This window comes from Bombus affinis, chromosome 11, assembly GCF_024516045.1.
Source record: "Bombus affinis isolate iyBomAffi1 chromosome 11, iyBomAffi1.2, whole genome shotgun sequence".
NCBI classification, from domain to species: Eukaryota; Metazoa; Arthropoda; class Insecta; order Hymenoptera; family Apidae; genus Bombus; species Bombus affinis.
The window spans coordinates 10,963,386-10,981,179 of record NC_066354.1 but is presented as its reverse complement, the minus strand read 5'-3'; the positions used below and the strand labels follow the sequence as shown (position 1 = coordinate 10,981,179).

Below are 17,794 nucleotides of genomic sequence, written 5' to 3'. Positions count from 1 at the left end.
TTCAGATATTCATCTGAACATGCGCCATTCTAAATACAATTTAGAAATCTCCACGACCATAGCAAAATCAGTGTTATTCTGTATCTGCTTTAGACTGGTGTGAATTTTCATACATATAATATTTATCTCAATTTATGATGTCCAGAGTAGAAGAAGGTGAATTTTAAAATTTAATTCGTGAAAATAAAGTACATCGTTCATTCGTTTATCAATCGTCAATTATTTTCTTATATGACTTCAGTCGAAGAAGTAGAGCAATTGGATAGCGGCATGGGTAGTAGCGACGCACATTCTCCCGAGGTGAAATCGCTTCTTCCTGACGATGAGGATGACGAAGAGGTATTCGATTTTGATATACAGTGATTACGTATTAATGTGATAAATAAATGAAACTTTGCATTATTACGAATCGTTACTTTTACGGATAGTAACCATAATTAATCTTCAGGAATTAACCAAATATTTTGTTGCCTATAAATCATGTTTTCCGTGTTGCGGCTTAATCATATTAAATTTTCACTATGAAAAATGCAGTATCTTTGAGTTTGTTTTTAGGATGAAAGCTTGGCGGAACGATTATTGGGACTTACGGAAATGTTCCCAGAAAAAGTACGAAATGTGGGATATAATGTCGGCACTTGTTTATGCAATTGTATGAAAGGTCTGTATTTCTTAATTTCAGATATTCAATGTCACGTTACAAATAAATGATACATTTTTGCTGTTTTATAGGATTATATGTGTATTCATGTTCAGCAGCATGGGTATTCTTCAGCTCATCTGCTATTTTATTTGCACCTATATTGTTTGAGATAGAACGAGTACAAATGGAAGAAGTACAACGGACGCAACAGAAGCAGGTCTTGCTAGGACCTAGTAAAGCCATGTCAAACGTGAATGCTTCAAGTCTTCCAATGGCTCCACCAGTTCAGCAATAATAGCAACGATACCATTGATGTTGCATTCAAATTACCATAAGTCGAACATTCTGTTCACTGTTTATATTTATATTAGTATAACTTGAACCTATTCTAATATCTCACTGATATCTACACATCCATAAGATTATCATATTATTCACTATAAAAATCTAAATGATACATAGAAGAATGAAATGAATTAAAGCGAATTTAAAAATAATATCTACGCTACGTTTATTCGTTTTTGCTTTTTTCTTTTTAGAATATCTGTTTTATACCAAAATGAATTCACTGACATTTTATCATATCAAATTTAAGCATCGTAATATTTCCTTATGAGATATTAGTAAAACGACACTCCATTACGTGTAGTGCACCGTTATCTATAATCTATAAAATCATTAAATCCTTTCGTAATGTTAGCATCTATAAGGTATTGCATGTTGTATCATAAAACGTTGAATAAACATATACTGAAGAATGTTTTTCAATATTGTCAATTACTATAGAAAACGTTATAATGGTGATAGAAACAAATTTTTGTTTGTATTTTCCAAATATACTTTCATGAGTTACGTTTGAAATTTTCGGGTCTTGCTAACGTTTCTGATGTTACATTTGGAATTTCCGATATTCAAAGGCATTTTTAAAGGTAACCTTAGGATCTTTCGGCTCGTAAGTACGTTTTTTACGTTCCCGATTTGGATTCTTCGCTTTTAAGTGCATATTCGAGAGACCCGTTTGAAATTTTCGATACCCAATAAGCTCTAATTTGTTTTTAATGAAAATTTTTTTCAAGATTTCTTTAGCGGCACCCTCGGGATAGTTGCAATTAATAATAAAATAATTTGTGCAGAACTTGAACGTAATGGGATAAGCGGGAAGCGTGCCTCTGGGCCCTTAAACAAAATGTGCATAAAATCCATTTTATTTCATTATTGTCTAAGTCATTGATTATGTCAAAAAGTGCGTCAGACGAAATTTGTAGATCTAGAGAAGGAAAATCTTTTATGTTCTATTACTCTTTTTCGTGCGTTAAACAGTTTCCGGAAAAGTTGCAAAAATTATGTTTTTAATTTCTTGACAAACCAGGGAACTGCACAGTTGTAATTTGGCGTGATACAATGACATGGCTTATAATAGTTTGTATTGTTGATTCTAGTTGGATCTAAAGATTCAATCTAAAGGGTATTTTCTTTTCAGTCTGCGGATCTGGTCCGTCGTGTCAAGTAGTTGGGTGACTAATGGATTGTGGTGGTTGTTGACTCTTGCGTTATATCTGCTTCTGGACTTGTATATTTCTTCTTCGACTGTGGGTATCTCGAGATCGCGGTGGATTGTTTCGTTGATAACATACCAGGGTGCATTTATTAGAGATCTTAGCGTTCAATCGCTACTTCCATTACAACACCGGGAGAGCCGTCATCTATCAGAGTGTCGTATCTCAAAATCTCGTCTACGCCTTTTATATCATACGTAACGGTGTAACTCATTAGTGTATTAAGTGTTAGAAATATAAATTTTACAACCCTGTTAATCGCAGTGTTATACTACATCAACCACCCCTATTATCCTAACCGAAATAAGGGGATCGATCTATTCGCGGTGTCGATTATTACAATCGTAACGGGAATTTACGACGCGTTTTCTCGCGACCGCGTCTCCCCGCGATAGCTCGAAAATACACATACCAAGTTGATGGTTTTGTCTGGAGAATTTGTAATCGCATCCAAATCTTTAAAAAAAAGCTTTAGTTTGGATGGAAACGAATTGCTCAGTACCTCTCTAAAAAATGTCAGGAATTTCATCGACTTGCAATAATTGTATTTACTTTACGCTCCCTGATTCTGTTTCGCGATTTAAGGTATCAATCATTCTCTGTTTTAATTTAAATGAACGTAAAATATGCTCCTCTTCTAGTTCTACAACTTTTATTTGATGCGTTCTTTTCAAATAAAATCAACTTTATGTGCATTTAATAATGCACTGTAATTATTACAAATTGAAATATTATATAAATCGTATATTTATAAATTTTATTACATTCTTTTGGCTATAAGTTTCGCTATTGTAGTATAATTATTTTTGTCATAAAATGGCATTTAGCATAAATTAACACAGTTTTAAGACAAAAACTAGTACCACATAAGTGTAAATTTACTTTCAGCGCGTAGAAAGTATAAAAAGTGTAAAAATTGTAAAAATGGTTATTGTAATAAATTGTTGAAGGCATCAATTTGCAATAAAAATTAAAAAATTATTAAATTCGATTGTGTTATAATGGAAAAACCAAGTGTATGCCATTAGGTATATAAGGAACATACGACTCGCGCGCGCGCTCATTTGTGTTTGAACTTCCGTACCGTGAAAATCGAAGACCTTTTACGAATTAAATTTTCTATTTATAACATTTGCGTTTTTAATATACAACATTTAAACTATTAATTTACAACATTTAAATTAGTAGTTTATTGTATTTAAACTGTTAATTTATAACATTTAAACCATTAATTTATTACATTTAGTCTTAATTAATAAGATAGATACCTGTTAAGTGCATTGTGGCTCCATTCTGTACAATGATATTTATCCATCTTGGAACGAAAAATAAAATTCTATTATCCTTTTCCGCTGAAACTTCGGGTTATTTTGTGCACAGGAGTGTGTCGCGTGAGCCCATTGATTCTTTCGGAAGATCATTAACTCGTACCGCGATTTTTATTTTATTCTCTGATTGATCGTGAGTTTTTCTTTGGCTGTTCTTTACTTTTAAGCGAAATTTAGTTCAGGCATCTCGGAGATTATACTTTTTCGATATTTTTAAAGTTTAGTGTCGCGAGAATAGAATATTAAACGGTTTAGTACAACGACTCGTATGTTCCATTTGCGAGACACGAAATTGCCTATACAGTTGTCAGTGTCATTTTCTATCTCTCATTCCAAGTTAGACAAATATGTCTTTGATACCGAAGGCTGCCAGTAGGGCTACGAATTATTGTACGATTTTATAAAGATCGATGTAATCATTATGTGTTATATGAATATTGCGTGATGTATGTTTTGTTTGAAATTTGGATAGATTCGTTTCCACGCAGCACTTATTGCACATATTTTTTATCTATTTATTTCTTTTTATTCACAATTTGTTCAATTTGGACATCTGGTAGAATTTTTTAACAGTTATATTAACATGTTGGTGGCTACTCCCAGCGGGGTACCATCCTCGCGTTTGCTAGGTTATATCCTTTGTGATTTACTGCACATATGAATGTTTTTGCAGATGTATACATTTTTTTGTGTAGATCGTTCAACTGCGTACCTACTTGTGCCACCGATTCGTGCGTCCCCCTCCCCTTTCCCTCAGCGAAATTAATGTATAAGGTGTTATTCAGTCGTTTACATTTCGTGCAGATAGCATGTTTCGCGTTGCGTTAGGTTTGTAACGTATTCTAACCTTTCTTCATTAGTTTCTTTTATTATCATTTATATTTCGTTATTAATATCGTTTGATTAATACACGTTCATTTAACGATTCATCGAACATTAAGGTAATGAAATCAAGTCGTCCATTTACTAAATGATACTGTTACCGGTAGCTTCTATCGTAAGCTTTTGTAATAAAATTTGACTTTGATTGTGTTTTCATTTAATTATTTTATACATTTGTTTTAACTTTTTGTTATTTTTTGTGCAGGTTATTGATTTATAGCTGGGATAATATAGAAGTAACAGGAATATTGATATGTGGATGCAACGACGATTAATGATCAATCCGATGAATTTTCATGGAAATTTGGTAATGTTTAATTTATTTTAACTAAGGCAGCTGTGCGTGAACGATTCTATTGTCTTTTTATTCGAGCATGTATAACATTTGATATACAATTTATATTTATTTTAAAATATATTTGATACGTATTTCATAATAGATACTTTCTTAATTATTTGGAGTACTAAGATGAAAGTAAAGACGATTAAATAAATCATTGTTCTATTTCGAAAATATGAGATCATTTGATTATTTCAAACGAATCTTTAACGAATTGTTTTATTGTTTCAATGTAATCCGCGATACAATTCCTAATAATTCAACGATAGTTTTGTGTAAACAGAGTTGGAAACATATAAATCTTAATAACAATAATTTTAACTTATTTCGATAGATATTGTAACATTCGCTTTTAGAATTCAAATTTTTTTGCTATATTATGTGAATTTGCTACAGTTAACGTCATATATTGCAACTTCGTAACTTATATCTTTTTCATAAAGATGGCGCGCTGTTAGATTCAAATACTTCAAAAGTTTCAAATACTTCAGAGTTTCGCGCGCGTTGTGTAGCATTCTTTAAGTATCTTTAGTTGTGAATTTTCTAATTCTTGCAAATATTTTCGAATATTTATAACACGCGACTATAGTGTATTAGTGAAGTGTATATTTTGTATTCTAATAACGAACATTCGCAGTATAATTTTTGCAAATGATTACATCTCACTCAAGATATTCATAAGCAGTTGCTCACGATAATGTAAATCACGATTGTTTTGATTAAATTCAACCAAAAGTCACATGCAAAAATAATAAAATTTTATCAATCAAATTTGTACGTGATATTAGAGTTTTTGTTCGCCGATTATAATTTTAGCGGTCGCGATAACGTAGCCTTATTTATTATTCTTTTGAACATTCTTTTTCAGTATTAGAGTCAGTGCATCTCTCAAGAGGGCAAAGCCTCTGCAGGAGCTCAAGAATGTAAGCAGTTTTATATATTGTATTTCAATTTGTTCTATTTATATTTTCTTTGAATTATTGTTAATTATACAATAAAAATGATTCATAATTTAGAAAGCTGTAAATGTCCTTTTTTAATTGAAATAAAGTCTTAACATTTAAGTATAATAAAACTGTCTGATACGCATAAAAAATTACTGAATTCTCAGTGTTTTGTTCTCAAACTTTTATGTTAGAGTTTCAATTTACATACTTATTAGAATTTAGTCTTTATTATTGGTAAAGTTCCATGTTTGTTATTGTGTATTAACGATATTAATGATATTTTATGTTTTGTTATAGACATATCACAGATTCAACTTCTTTGTCTTCTTTGGGAATGCTCCAACGGTGGTTCAAAAGCCAAGAATGTAAGTAACTTTACATATCATACTTGAATTATGTGTATTCTGTATATTTTGCTTTGAATACTATTGATTAAGAAATACAACTTGATTGAAAATTTCATAGGTTAGGGTTTTCTAAGATTATTCTTCTATTAAAATAAAAAAAGTGTGAAAGTCTTAATAGCAAATTATAGAACAAATAACTAATATATTTAAAAAATCATTAGATTCCTGATTTCTAGATTTTAAACTTTTATATTAGAGTTTCAGTTTTTACATTTATTGAAGTTTATTAGAATTTCAATCTTTATTATTACTAAAGTCACGAATGTAAAAATTTCCATTTTTCATAATCACCAACTTTCTAAATAATCAGCGATCACTCATCGTGTTTTGTTTTGTAACAGATTTTTCACAACCTCCATTTCCACCATTGGATTTTCAACGGTTCCTGCTTGATGTTAATCTTCCTGATGATATTTGCCGAGAGAGTGCAGTATCGATGGTAACGTTCTCCGCTTCTCTGCTTCTAATGGTGAGTCACGTGCATTTCTGTTCCTCAGGTCGCTCAATCATGTCGTAGGATGAAAGGTCCGAATCGGCACGGGTGACTGGTTGTATTATGTAGAATTTTTTGAGAGCATAGTGACCGCGGGTATTCTTTATACCCGTGAGTAGTAACATTTTTTTTCATATCTTTATTTATTAGTTCAGGATAGGTCTTCTTGCGCATCGCGATTATAATAATTAGTTTTTTAATAATTAGTTTAAGGTAAATATCTAGACGAATATACCTGTATGACATAAATATACTTAATCTTAAGCAATGAATTTTGAGAATGAGAAATCGGATACCCTCCGATCCAATTTCATTGCTAGGAAAGATGCAATTTTCACTCAATGATAATGGTGATACATGCAATATACGATACAATAAATAATCTTCAATTTAATTTTCTCTTTTGTGACAATATTAAGTCATATTCTTTTATTTGACTTCAGATATTATAAACATCAGTAGAATTTAAAATATGAATTAAAATTCATTTTTTGTCCGTACAAAAATGTGTGAAATTTTATGTGCAAGAAGAAACTTCGCGGCAGGTCGATTTTTAAATCAAAGCAATAATTTTGGACACTGGCTCTGCATTTTCGGAAATATGTTTTGACGATGAGATTGCCTGAGATTATTCCTATCTTGTACATTCTATCTAATACATTTAGAGTCAATTATTCCATTTTATCAAGTCTTAGTCTTTTTTTCCATTGATGCTACTTTTTTGATAATATTAAAATTTCAGTAATTTATTAAATTAATAAAATAGAGTTATCATAATCCGAAACGAAGTAATAAAATATAAAATCAAAGAACGTTAGTCCGTTAAATACAAATTAGACGAACTAATCATGTTTTTAGATCAGGATTTTCAGATTTAACCCTTTCCGTGTCCATTGTCAGGACCTCATTCACGTGCCCAGGTGCTACTTTAATGGGAAAAAGACATTGGGCACGATGATCATATTTTATGTAATAATTTTTCAGCGACTGACGATGTGTTAGTGTATCGTGCACGACGTATTTTCCACATTGTGTGTGTGTGTGTGGTTAGGCTGTGGAATTGCGTCGTTTTTCTCATTCGCTACAACTTATGATATTAAAAATGTTGAGACATATATTAATTCAACTTATATATCAATACAATCGCAATTCGTGGTAATGTCATCCACACGATTAGGTGTAACCATGCTGTTAATATCGCTGTAAATTATGATTATAATTCCAATATATTTATTTTAACGATATAATATTTTTATACGTGTTTTATCACGTTTTGCGCAATGGTCACTAGCCTTCGTCAGTCGATTTCAGGAAAATGGTACGTAAATTAGAGTGTGCATGTTGTATGTTAAGCTCGGGTGTCGGAGGCGTCCCGGGACGTTCTCTCTAGTGTAGGCTCTTGCGCCCGGGTGTTATGTGTGAGAACCGTGGAGCGACTGTGTTGATGTGCTTGTTTTGCCATTTTTTAAATATAGGATACTTTCTGGTGTGTCTGTTAATCATAAGTAGGCAGGGGTTGGCACAGTCTCTGGTCTGGTAGGCGCGTTTTCAAGTGACCAACCTGTTTCAGGGAATTTCATTCGAATAATCGACGGTAAATCTGGCACGAATGGAACATGTCATCGTCTCTGGCTTTGCCCGTCGATTTTTTGAATTTCGCGGTCGTGATCGCCAGTGGTTCTCGAAACGGACGTTAATATTGCTCGAGTATGTTAGCACATTAGAAAGTCTCGAGTTTAGATGTAAGTTTCAGCGGGCATTGCGCCCGAAGAAAGAAGAGGCTACGAGCCGAAGAGGCCCGGCAAACTGCCATAGAAGAGGGCAACTACGAATGACTCCCCATCCTCTGGATCATCCACAGCATGGGAAGTCATTCTTGTTACTACTTTGTCACTATGCTCGCTTTTAGTATTTGTAGTAGTAGTAGTCCTTTTTTTTTTGGCCGATGTATATATCGGTCTATCGTCACATTGGGCAAATCGCGGTTTTTCTTATTAGTGTCGCGAGAGATTAATTTCGGATTGAATTAGAGTTACGATAGAACGATAATCATGTTTGCTTTAGAGTTGCGAATTATCATCCCGCGATTGTCTTTTGCACTTTTTATTATGAATTTTTAGAACTTTCTAGAGAATTATACGTATCAGAATTTATCCTGTTTTCTATTGTTTAATAGATTAAATTAGATTATAAAAATTGTTAGTTTTTAATCGATTTTGTTGTTTTGCAAGTTACAATATTAGAATATTTAAAGTAGCTTTCTCATATAGTAAATAGTAATTTTCATTGAATGCACTGTAAGAGTTAGCGTTGCGATAATGAATGATCGCGTTTTGTTAAGTAGAGTTGCGTTTATAAAATGCCCAAAATCCTCCGACTGCCTTTGTCCTGGATCACTCGATACAGCTACAAGAGCTGTACTAATGTGATCGTTCATCAACCTCCTACGTGGTTGCACTGGGATCTCTCGCTATTAGTGTTGCTTAAATACGAGTGCGTAGATTTATATTTATTAGCGTTGCGTATCAAATTTCGTCGGTGGGTAGAGTGGGTCTTCGCTCGTAGCACCCGGTGAGATCCGGGCAATCGGTATTGTTTGATATATAATTACTAATTGTACCGCTATACAGCGAAGCAATTAACTGTATAGCTGATACAATTATTAATTATATGATAAGTAATATGGGCTAATTGGCTGCAATCCTGATTGGGTTTTCCTTTTAATGCATCTATGGTATATTACATTAGTGAAACATAATTCAGATATAATTTAAAAGTGTAATCAATAATAAGTACTCTTTATTAATTTTATAAGTTTGATGTTTCATATTTCATTTTTGAGTTTTATATCTAGATGTAGCTAAAATTTATAACGATTTACGAATCTCTGTACGAAATTCTAGACTGTCTTATGCTTTACTAACATCTTTATAAATGTTTTTGAATCTACACCCTTTCGAGCGTTATATCGTAGACGAGGTACCGAACAGACGTGACATGCAATCGATGCAATGCTTTCTCATGACTCATGACTTGTTTCGACAGTTATTTTGAACTCCTTACCATTTGCCTGTCACATGCGATGTTATCGATTTAGTCTAATACCAGATAGTTCTTATATTCACCGTAGCAAATCGCAGAGGGCTTAAAAAAGCAGTCGAGGTTGGTATTTCAGAACGTGAGACGCAAAGTCCCATGCTTTGTGTAAGTGTATAAGTACATACTTATATAATACATAAATACATACATTGTACGACAGGGAAATGGGAAGAATTCCCCGCGACGACACAGGATAAAGAAGCTAAGTATGTACTTACTAAGTATGTGCATACCGTTCTGCATCGCTCGTTGTCGCGCGTTGTCTACATTGTTTTGTTTGTATATGCGATACTTTTGGCCAATACGCACGTTTAATTTTACGATTGCGTCGAGTCTGTCAGAAACGACCAATCAGATCCGTACTTCTTTCAGAGCATTTCTTACCATCTTCATCTGTATATGTATCATCAGAGAGGAAATCCTCTCTGGTATTATATGTATATTACGTAGATTAAAATAATATGAAAAAGGAGTGAGCGATGAACGAATATGTTCGGTGAGAGGTACAAAAGAAGCGTATACAATAATCTGTCCGTGATTGACAGTTGTTGATACCAATTTCGAGTGATCGTTCGTTAGCGAGGGTAGGCGAAGACTCGGCTCTTTGCAAGAATGCGGTTGAGGAAAAACCTGCTTGAGGTTTGCTGATTACGACCGAAGGTAACGAGCTTGGTGTAGGCCCCCTTGTAGTGGTAACAAATACCCGAAACTAAACCTAACCTAACCCTAGTGTAGCAACAAATAAAATGCTGTTCTTCCAGGGTTGGACCAAATTTCTCTTACAAATTAGATTAAAATCTAGAAGAATTGTCTAGAAATAAAAATGGACTTTATTTTTATTACAACAATTGATTTTATTATAACTAACAAAATGATTGTATCGAATTACACGATTACAAGATTTTTTTATTCTCTATTGGATCGAATGTAAGATCTCTTCTCTCGAGATGTACTTTTTTAAAGGATCCTTCAAATCACTCGGATTGTCCAGATTATCCACGCTCATCGAACATCTCTTTATTTTTTTTAATCGATCTTATGATACAGCTATCAAATCCTACACTCTTCTTCTTCAACTTTTGATAAGCGCACTGTAATTCGCTTGCTTTTGTGTTTGAGATCGGAATTGATTTTCCTTAAGGTATACGGCTCATTCTTCAAAGCAGCTTTCTCCGATTTTAACCGATCCAATTTCGAAGTGGCCGTATCCAGTCCAACCCGTAAAGACTCTTTTTCGTCCCTCGGTGTCGTCAATTCCGTTTTCAATGCTCGAGGTTCTTCAGTCGCGGCTCGCAGCTCGTCCTTCCTTTTCTCGTCTTTCGTGAAATTAACAACCAAGCTGCATCTCGGAGAATTTATCTCCATTTTGAGGACAATGTTCCACACTTTTAATTTATTCACAGTTTCCATTAATTTCTCGGTTTCTGTTCCGGCTTGTTCCGTTGTCGACCTGTCGTAAGGGTAATACACTCGTCTGGCCGATACGTGTTACTGCTCCTACGTTATTCATACTATTACTCGAGTAGCTATCGATCTCTTTATAATAAATATTCACGTTCTCTACCTATTCAGTGTTCTGCTTTCGAAGCTCATGCTTCGTGCGAGCCAAGTGCATTTTAACTTTAAAGTTCTGACTCCTCAAGTTTAATATCTCGAATCTTAACGACAATTACTTTTGTTTTCTACAATTACTTTGTTTAGCTCTTGTCTCGCTTTCATTAATTCTGTTTTGTCAGTAAAACGTTTGCCAGATTTGCTATTGCGAGCTCCCCATATCCCACGTTTTCCCCGTTCTCTATCTTGGAGATTTTGCATCGTAAACTGCTCACATACTCCTGTTCCAACGATCCTTTCTCTGTTTCCAACGTGGCATTTATCATCTCTAAAATTTGTAGTTGCTTCTCGAAATCTTGCTTTCGTTGTGAATTTTATTCAGTCTCAGGTTCAGCTCCTCGCTTGCTTTCTTCAACGTTTCGTTGCTTTGCCTTACCTCGTCGAGAGTGGTTTGTAGAATCGTGTTTTTCGACCTCGTTTTACTGTAATCAGTTTTTAATTTGTTTAATTCGACGGTGAAATGTTGTTCGTTCATCGTCTTAACTTGGTTCAATAGATCGTTTAGCGCGACATTGTCCTTGTCCAGTTAATACGTGTTGCGAGTCGATTCTTTTCTAAGAGAAGGGTTTGCACGCGGCATTCGAAGCTAATTTCCTTTAAATTCAGTTCGTTCAAATCACCGTGCAGTCTCGAGTTTTCAAATTCCTGATCGTTTCATTTTATCCCCGGACCTGTTCAATTCCGTTTGCGTATTTTCCGATTTCTTACTTAAATGTTCGTTGCCCGTTCTAAAGTTTCTGATTTCTTCGAGTAGACCGTCGCGTCCAAATTTATACTTATCTATTTCGTCCTCAAACACGGAACATTTGGTGCAAACGTGATTTACGGATTTTTCTAGCAGCTTCTTTTCGATCCCTATATTCGTCAAATTCGCGTTTAATCGTCCCTTTTCTTTCTCCAAATTCGCCTTTTCGATATCTAATTCGTTGTAATCGGATTTTAAATTGATGAGCTCTTTCAGTCGTTCATCGACTGTAGCTTTTTCCGCGCCTACTTGATACACGAGCACACACTTGATACACTGTTTTTCCACTCTAAATGAAAAATGTTCGTTTCCAGTATTGTTTTAGCATCGGGAAAATGTTGCAATTTAATTTTCAGATTGGCATTTTCGCGATTCGCGTTATCGAGACTCTCGTTCGAAGTTGCCAAGTCCACCTTGAGTTGGTGTACTTTAGCGTTCATCCTCTCCATCGCTTCCCGCGAGCGCATTGCATTCTCATTTTCCTTCGCGGTGCTCGTAGTTTCTTGTTTGCATTTAACTCGTTCTAATTCGTTTACCTTATTTCGTAAGTTTTCATTTTTCTTCGAAGTAATCCGAAGGCTTCGTGTCAAGTCCGTGATCTTGGCGTTTAATGCCTCCTCCATCGCGTTTCTCTCGATAAGAACGCTCATTGCTCCTTCGTTTTTCTTATGAACTGCGCCACGAATTTTGTCCATTTCCTTTTTAACAATGCTTTCTTATCGCTCTGCAGATTTTGTAATTTTTTTCTCGTTAAACTCGCTTCGCGTTTCACCTGTTGCAGCTTCTTTCTCGAATCTTCCTGATCACACTGGAACTCCAACGCTTTCTCCTCCATCATCTTCATTCTCCTCCTCAAACCTTTGTTCTCTTCCATTAGCGTGACAATTTTTTTCTGTTCCAGTGCTGTTTTCTGTTCCAGTGCTTTTTTCTGTTCCTATGCTCCAGTTCTTTTCTTCTTTGTTCCAACAAATTTTCGGTATCGAATAATTCCTCGTCAAGAACGTTCATATGCGAGTTTTTCTCATTCAGTTCCGGTCTTAATCGAACGATCAACTCCCCTATCAGGTCGGAGACACAAGAAATAGATCGCCGGTGATCTCCTCGCGTCGCAGTTCGAACGTTTCACGAATAAGTTGAAGAAATTGAACTTTGTATATGATAATTAAATTTATTATACAAATCCAATAAAGTGACAGTTCGAAGTGTTACAAGAGACTGATTCAAAATGTTTTAACAGGCTGACGCGAGCGCTTATTTTGCAGGGTTTTTATACCCGACATATATATTGTTAAATTGTTTTGTTTCTTGTTCTTTCTATTGTTAAATTGTTAATTGTTATGTTTCTTTCGCACCTATCACGCGACCTATCCACCTCAACTGTCTCTGAGCGGGTGGTCTCCTCGTGCGACACCCCCATCTGCTCGATTCTCTTGAATATACTTAGACGATCGCTGGATACGACGATCACTTCTAACTGCTTGATCTCGTGACACACTCTACCGACAAAATCTTCCAACTTTTCAATGTCCTTCGATTCGTTTGAATTTCCTTCTGCACGACGATTCGATCCATTCATGGTCGACCGTGCCTCCTCGGTGATCGTCTCGAGCTCTTCTATGTTATTCGAGTATCCTAGACCGATAGATTGCCACCGATTCTATAATGCTTCCTTACATGATTATTTTATAACCTATCAATTTCGATATTGATCTCCTTTAAATCCCACTCCAACGTTGCAAGTTCTTTCGAACACTCGTTAGATTTCCTCACTTTCCTCACTAGGGGGTTGACGCGCTTCTTCGAGATCGCGTCGCCCCGCCAACGATCGAAACGCGTTAATTCTTCGGATAGATTTGCCATTGTCGCGGCTTTGTTAAACCATATCGGTGAATATAATTTCCATAGTGTAGTCGACGATCGTGAAGTGCTTGAGCTTGCATTTTAAGTGTTCCACTTGCGAACTGTGTTCGTGATCCTCTTGCAGCTCGTTCAACCGACTTTTCAGATACTGAATCTCGTTGTTCAAACGTTCTCTCTCGGCTAAGTACTTCTGTTTAACTTGCACGAGCTTGTCATCGGATTTCCAAGCGGTTTGCCGCGTAACGTAGCCTCCAGAGCAGATTTAATATCAGCGACTTCTTCCGTCGAATCTTTATTCGCCGCCTCTAGCCGTTTGATTTCTCTTCTTTGACGTTCGATCGATCGGACAGCGTGCAAAGCGCGGTCCGTGTCTCTCGCAGCGACGCGTAAAGCTAGTTTCAACCACCAAATGTTGGATCGTAATTTCATACGGTCGTCTCGCCAGTTTCTCATCTGCTTCATTATGCTGTTCATCCTACATAGCGTGGTAGCTGCGACTTGTGCTATTCTCGTCTTCTCTTTGAACGCGTTGTCGTCATTTAGCTCGATCGATAGGCAATTGTCAAGATACGCGTCCATCATTGTTAGATACTCGTCTGACAACCACGTAAGCGAAAGGGAAATGTTCGCTTCGATTAATTTTCACTGAAATTTCCCAGTCGGTGTACCGATCGCGATGCGGTTACGTCAGGCTTATCCTCGTCAGCCGAGTTTTACTTGGTTGAATCGACGATGCTGAAAGTGGTGCAAAAGTATCTTTGTGTAGATTTTATTTACATAGTCGAGTAGACTTTTTTGCAAGGAAGATCAAAGAACAAGAACAGAGACTGTTAGGTTTTTATCTAAAAGCTTTTGATTTTGGATCGACGGATAGTTTTATTTCAGCCTGACAGCCTTGAAACGAGACTTGGTTTGCAAATTTTATAAACTATAATTATTATTATCAACATCCGCTGCTGTCCTTACTTCTTCTCTCTGTAGTTCTCTGCAATAGCTTTTATTCTTGTTTAATAGTAATATTTATAATAATTTGTTTATTCATTCGGCTTTACAATCGAACACAGAGAAAAGACCTTGGCTTACACACATCTAACTTGCACCTCAATCTCATGTATCTTTGGTTTGGCAATTCGTTCGATACCTGTATTTTTACACTTTTTCTCCTAAACCCTTAAGCATTTACTGTATCATCGCTTTACGTAAATTACCCTCTACTATATCTTGCTATTATGGCAACGACCATACTCAAATCCACGCCACTCCATACTACCTGACAGCCAACTCCTTAGGTTTTGATTTGACCATTGCACATAGCCCAACATTACACTTTCCCCGTTACGTAAGGCAATCGGGATTCTCCCCTTGCCTCTCAACACCTACAAACGCAACATATAAAAAGTGCAAGCATTCTACCACGAGAGGAGTCTTTAGTCTTTAGTCTTGTGTACAGTTTGGCCGTGGTTTGAACTTTGCTACTTCATTGTAATATTATACTTAATCATTTTTCGTGAATAAAAGCCTACGAAATTATAAAAGCACGGTCAAGTTAACTTATTGCTCAGCTACTCCTTCTTTACCATTAATTTTACCTGACACTATCTTAATACGCTAGAATCTAAGCTTTAGCATTCGTTGCTGTTTCATTTATTATACGTATTTCTTCGGAATTTTGAGTTTATGGCACGGACAGGCCCATTTCCTTCTTTAGGAAATTTCGAATTACACGTTCTTCCAGAGCTGTAAACCTAATGACTTCGAAGTCAGATAAAAATCGCCGGGAAAGGACCAGACGGAAGGGCGTAATGGACAGACGAAACCGAACGGTTGGTAGGGAGAATCAACAACGTGGGAGGACAGTTCATCAACAGACATTGTACCATACGAGTGAAATATTTCACTCCCAACAAGATCTTACCACCGCCGTGTTCTTAACATCGCAATTTACCTTTATACAAGTGCAAATACAGCGCTGGATTGCTCCAACACTCGACCTATTAAACCTCCTCCACCTTGAGCGTTAATTCATTCGAGGTACGCGATATCGACCGATCGGTTTGACCCAACCGGTTGCTCTTTAGTCGATAATTCGCAACGGTATCGTTATAATATATAGTATTTTACTGACAAAATGCACCCTCGATGAATGAGCGCGACTAACTCCGAAGATGATGTCCTTGCAAAACGTCGAAAAACTTTCGTATCGTTGTACAAGTTTCGTAAAATTAGAACGTCTAATAAAATGCTCTTAAGGAGAGTTAGCGAATCGTAATTCGATCATAGCAATCGTTTAAATTGAACGCGAAGTAAAAGTTCCATAGCTATGGACTAACTTTCGACGAAAACCTAACACAATCGATAAATCACTTTAGTGGTTTTAGCTACATACATCATACGTAAGTTTTACCTACATCCATCATACGCAAGTTTTACTTACATCGACTTAGTAATAAGTATAATAGCAAAGTTTTTCTTATTGATGTTATCGGAGCAAAATATTTGAAAGCAAGATTAGCATACTAAATAGCTAGATATTTTTAAATAATTTATCCAGCATCGATATCTATAGATCGTTTAACTTCAAAAGGGATCGGTATTTTAAATCTCTGCTCTTTGTTCGATGACTAGTATGCGGAGTTGGCGGAAACTAATCATGACAAACAGAATCGTTCGTTTCGTTCAGCGTGCAAGTTTTTGCCCGCAAGTTTCCTAATAAATATGTAAAAGTTAATATCGAGGTTTAATAACAAAATTCTAGCGGTGACCATCCGGACGAGGTACGCGTAATTTAATTACGAACATAGCGGAACTCTATGGCTATGGCGGGATATGATCGAAAGTTTCGGTTCGTTTGGAAGTTTTCGTCGAATCGGACGGTAAGTAACTGCGTGGTCCAATGATTTCCTTTAATAAGACAACTTTCTTGCCTATCTAGAAAGAGAGTTTCGTTCCTTTTAATTATATCGATATTTCGATCGTTTGCGTCACGTACGACAGAAGGAGAGAAGAAGAAAAGCGAGAGGCAGAGAAAGAGAGTTTCAGTTTTCGCGTTTCAAAAGACGAGAGCTCCGTCGACGAGCTGCATACAAACGCGGTATATTTTAATAACGCAGCTGTAATTAGATCTGGTGGAAACGTGTGCCACATTAATACCGCGGTTACCACAGAATTCGCAGGGATTCCTGAAGCAATCTGTACAAATTGATTACGCGAACAAGTACGAATTAATTAAAAAGATATTTCGTTGTGTTTGAAAAACTTGGTCTGAAAAAAAATTTCGCGTCTACCGGAAATAAAAGCGCAGCCTACTTTGAGGAACAGGAATATGAAAACTTGCGTGCGAAATTCGCGGCAAAGTGGTCGGCTGAAGTGAAAGGTGGAAGTGTAATAAAGTTAAATATTTCCCAAGTTGTTAGGGTTATTAGTAGCACCAATTAGAGTTATTAGTGGCTCCGCGTACAATTACAGTCCGATAGCTAACCTTCTCGACGCTATCAATTAGAAGCAGAATGGTCTTTTAGCTTCTTTGTTATATCTCGTTCGAAATAAAGATCTTCCTTTCGTCCCATCTCCGCTATTAATATTTAAGAAGTTTGCTTCGAGAAATAATATAAAAATAACCGTTTGTAATCGCCAAAAGTGGAACGAAGCACCGTTATAGTAAAATCAGATTTCTAATTTTGTAGAGTAATTTATAAGAAAACGATACAGAGAAATTGTTAAATTTCTTTATTTTTACTTTTAAATTACTTAGTTTACTTAATTAAAGACGTAATCCGAATTATAGACGTAACTAGGATTTAATGTATCGATTTATTACATAACGGTACATATTTCTTTTACTTTCATTGGAAGAATTTCAAAATTTGTAAATAAAATTTGT

The 17,794-nt window shown here is 35.7% G+C and overlaps 2 protein-coding genes across 2 annotated transcripts in view; both read left to right on the top strand.

The window, feature by feature from the left end:
- Positions 1–5: 5 nt before the first annotated feature.
- LOC126922194 (mitochondrial import receptor subunit TOM22 homolog) lies at positions 6–1,405 on the top strand. Its single transcript, XM_050734549.1, has 4 exons — positions 6–156; positions 242–339; positions 556–661; positions 733–1,405. The coding sequence occupies exons 1-4, from the start codon at positions 135–137 to the stop codon at positions 936–938; spliced, it is 432 nt and encodes a 143-aa protein (XP_050590506.1). The 5' UTR covers positions 6–134; the 3' UTR covers positions 939–1,405.
- A 137-nt stretch (positions 1,406–1,542) lies between these two features.
- Positions 1,543–17,794, top strand: part of LOC126922193 (hemicentin-1-like) — a 101,192-nt gene continuing 84,940 nt past the window's right edge. Inside the window, exons 1-5 of the mRNA XM_050734548.1 lie at positions 1,543–4,355; positions 4,615–4,716; positions 5,618–5,672; positions 5,994–6,061; positions 6,445–6,572. The gene's annotated coding sequence lies outside the window, so the exon portion shown is untranslated. The remainder of the gene's footprint in view (positions 4,356–4,614; positions 4,717–5,617; positions 5,673–5,993; positions 6,062–6,444; positions 6,573–17,794) is intronic.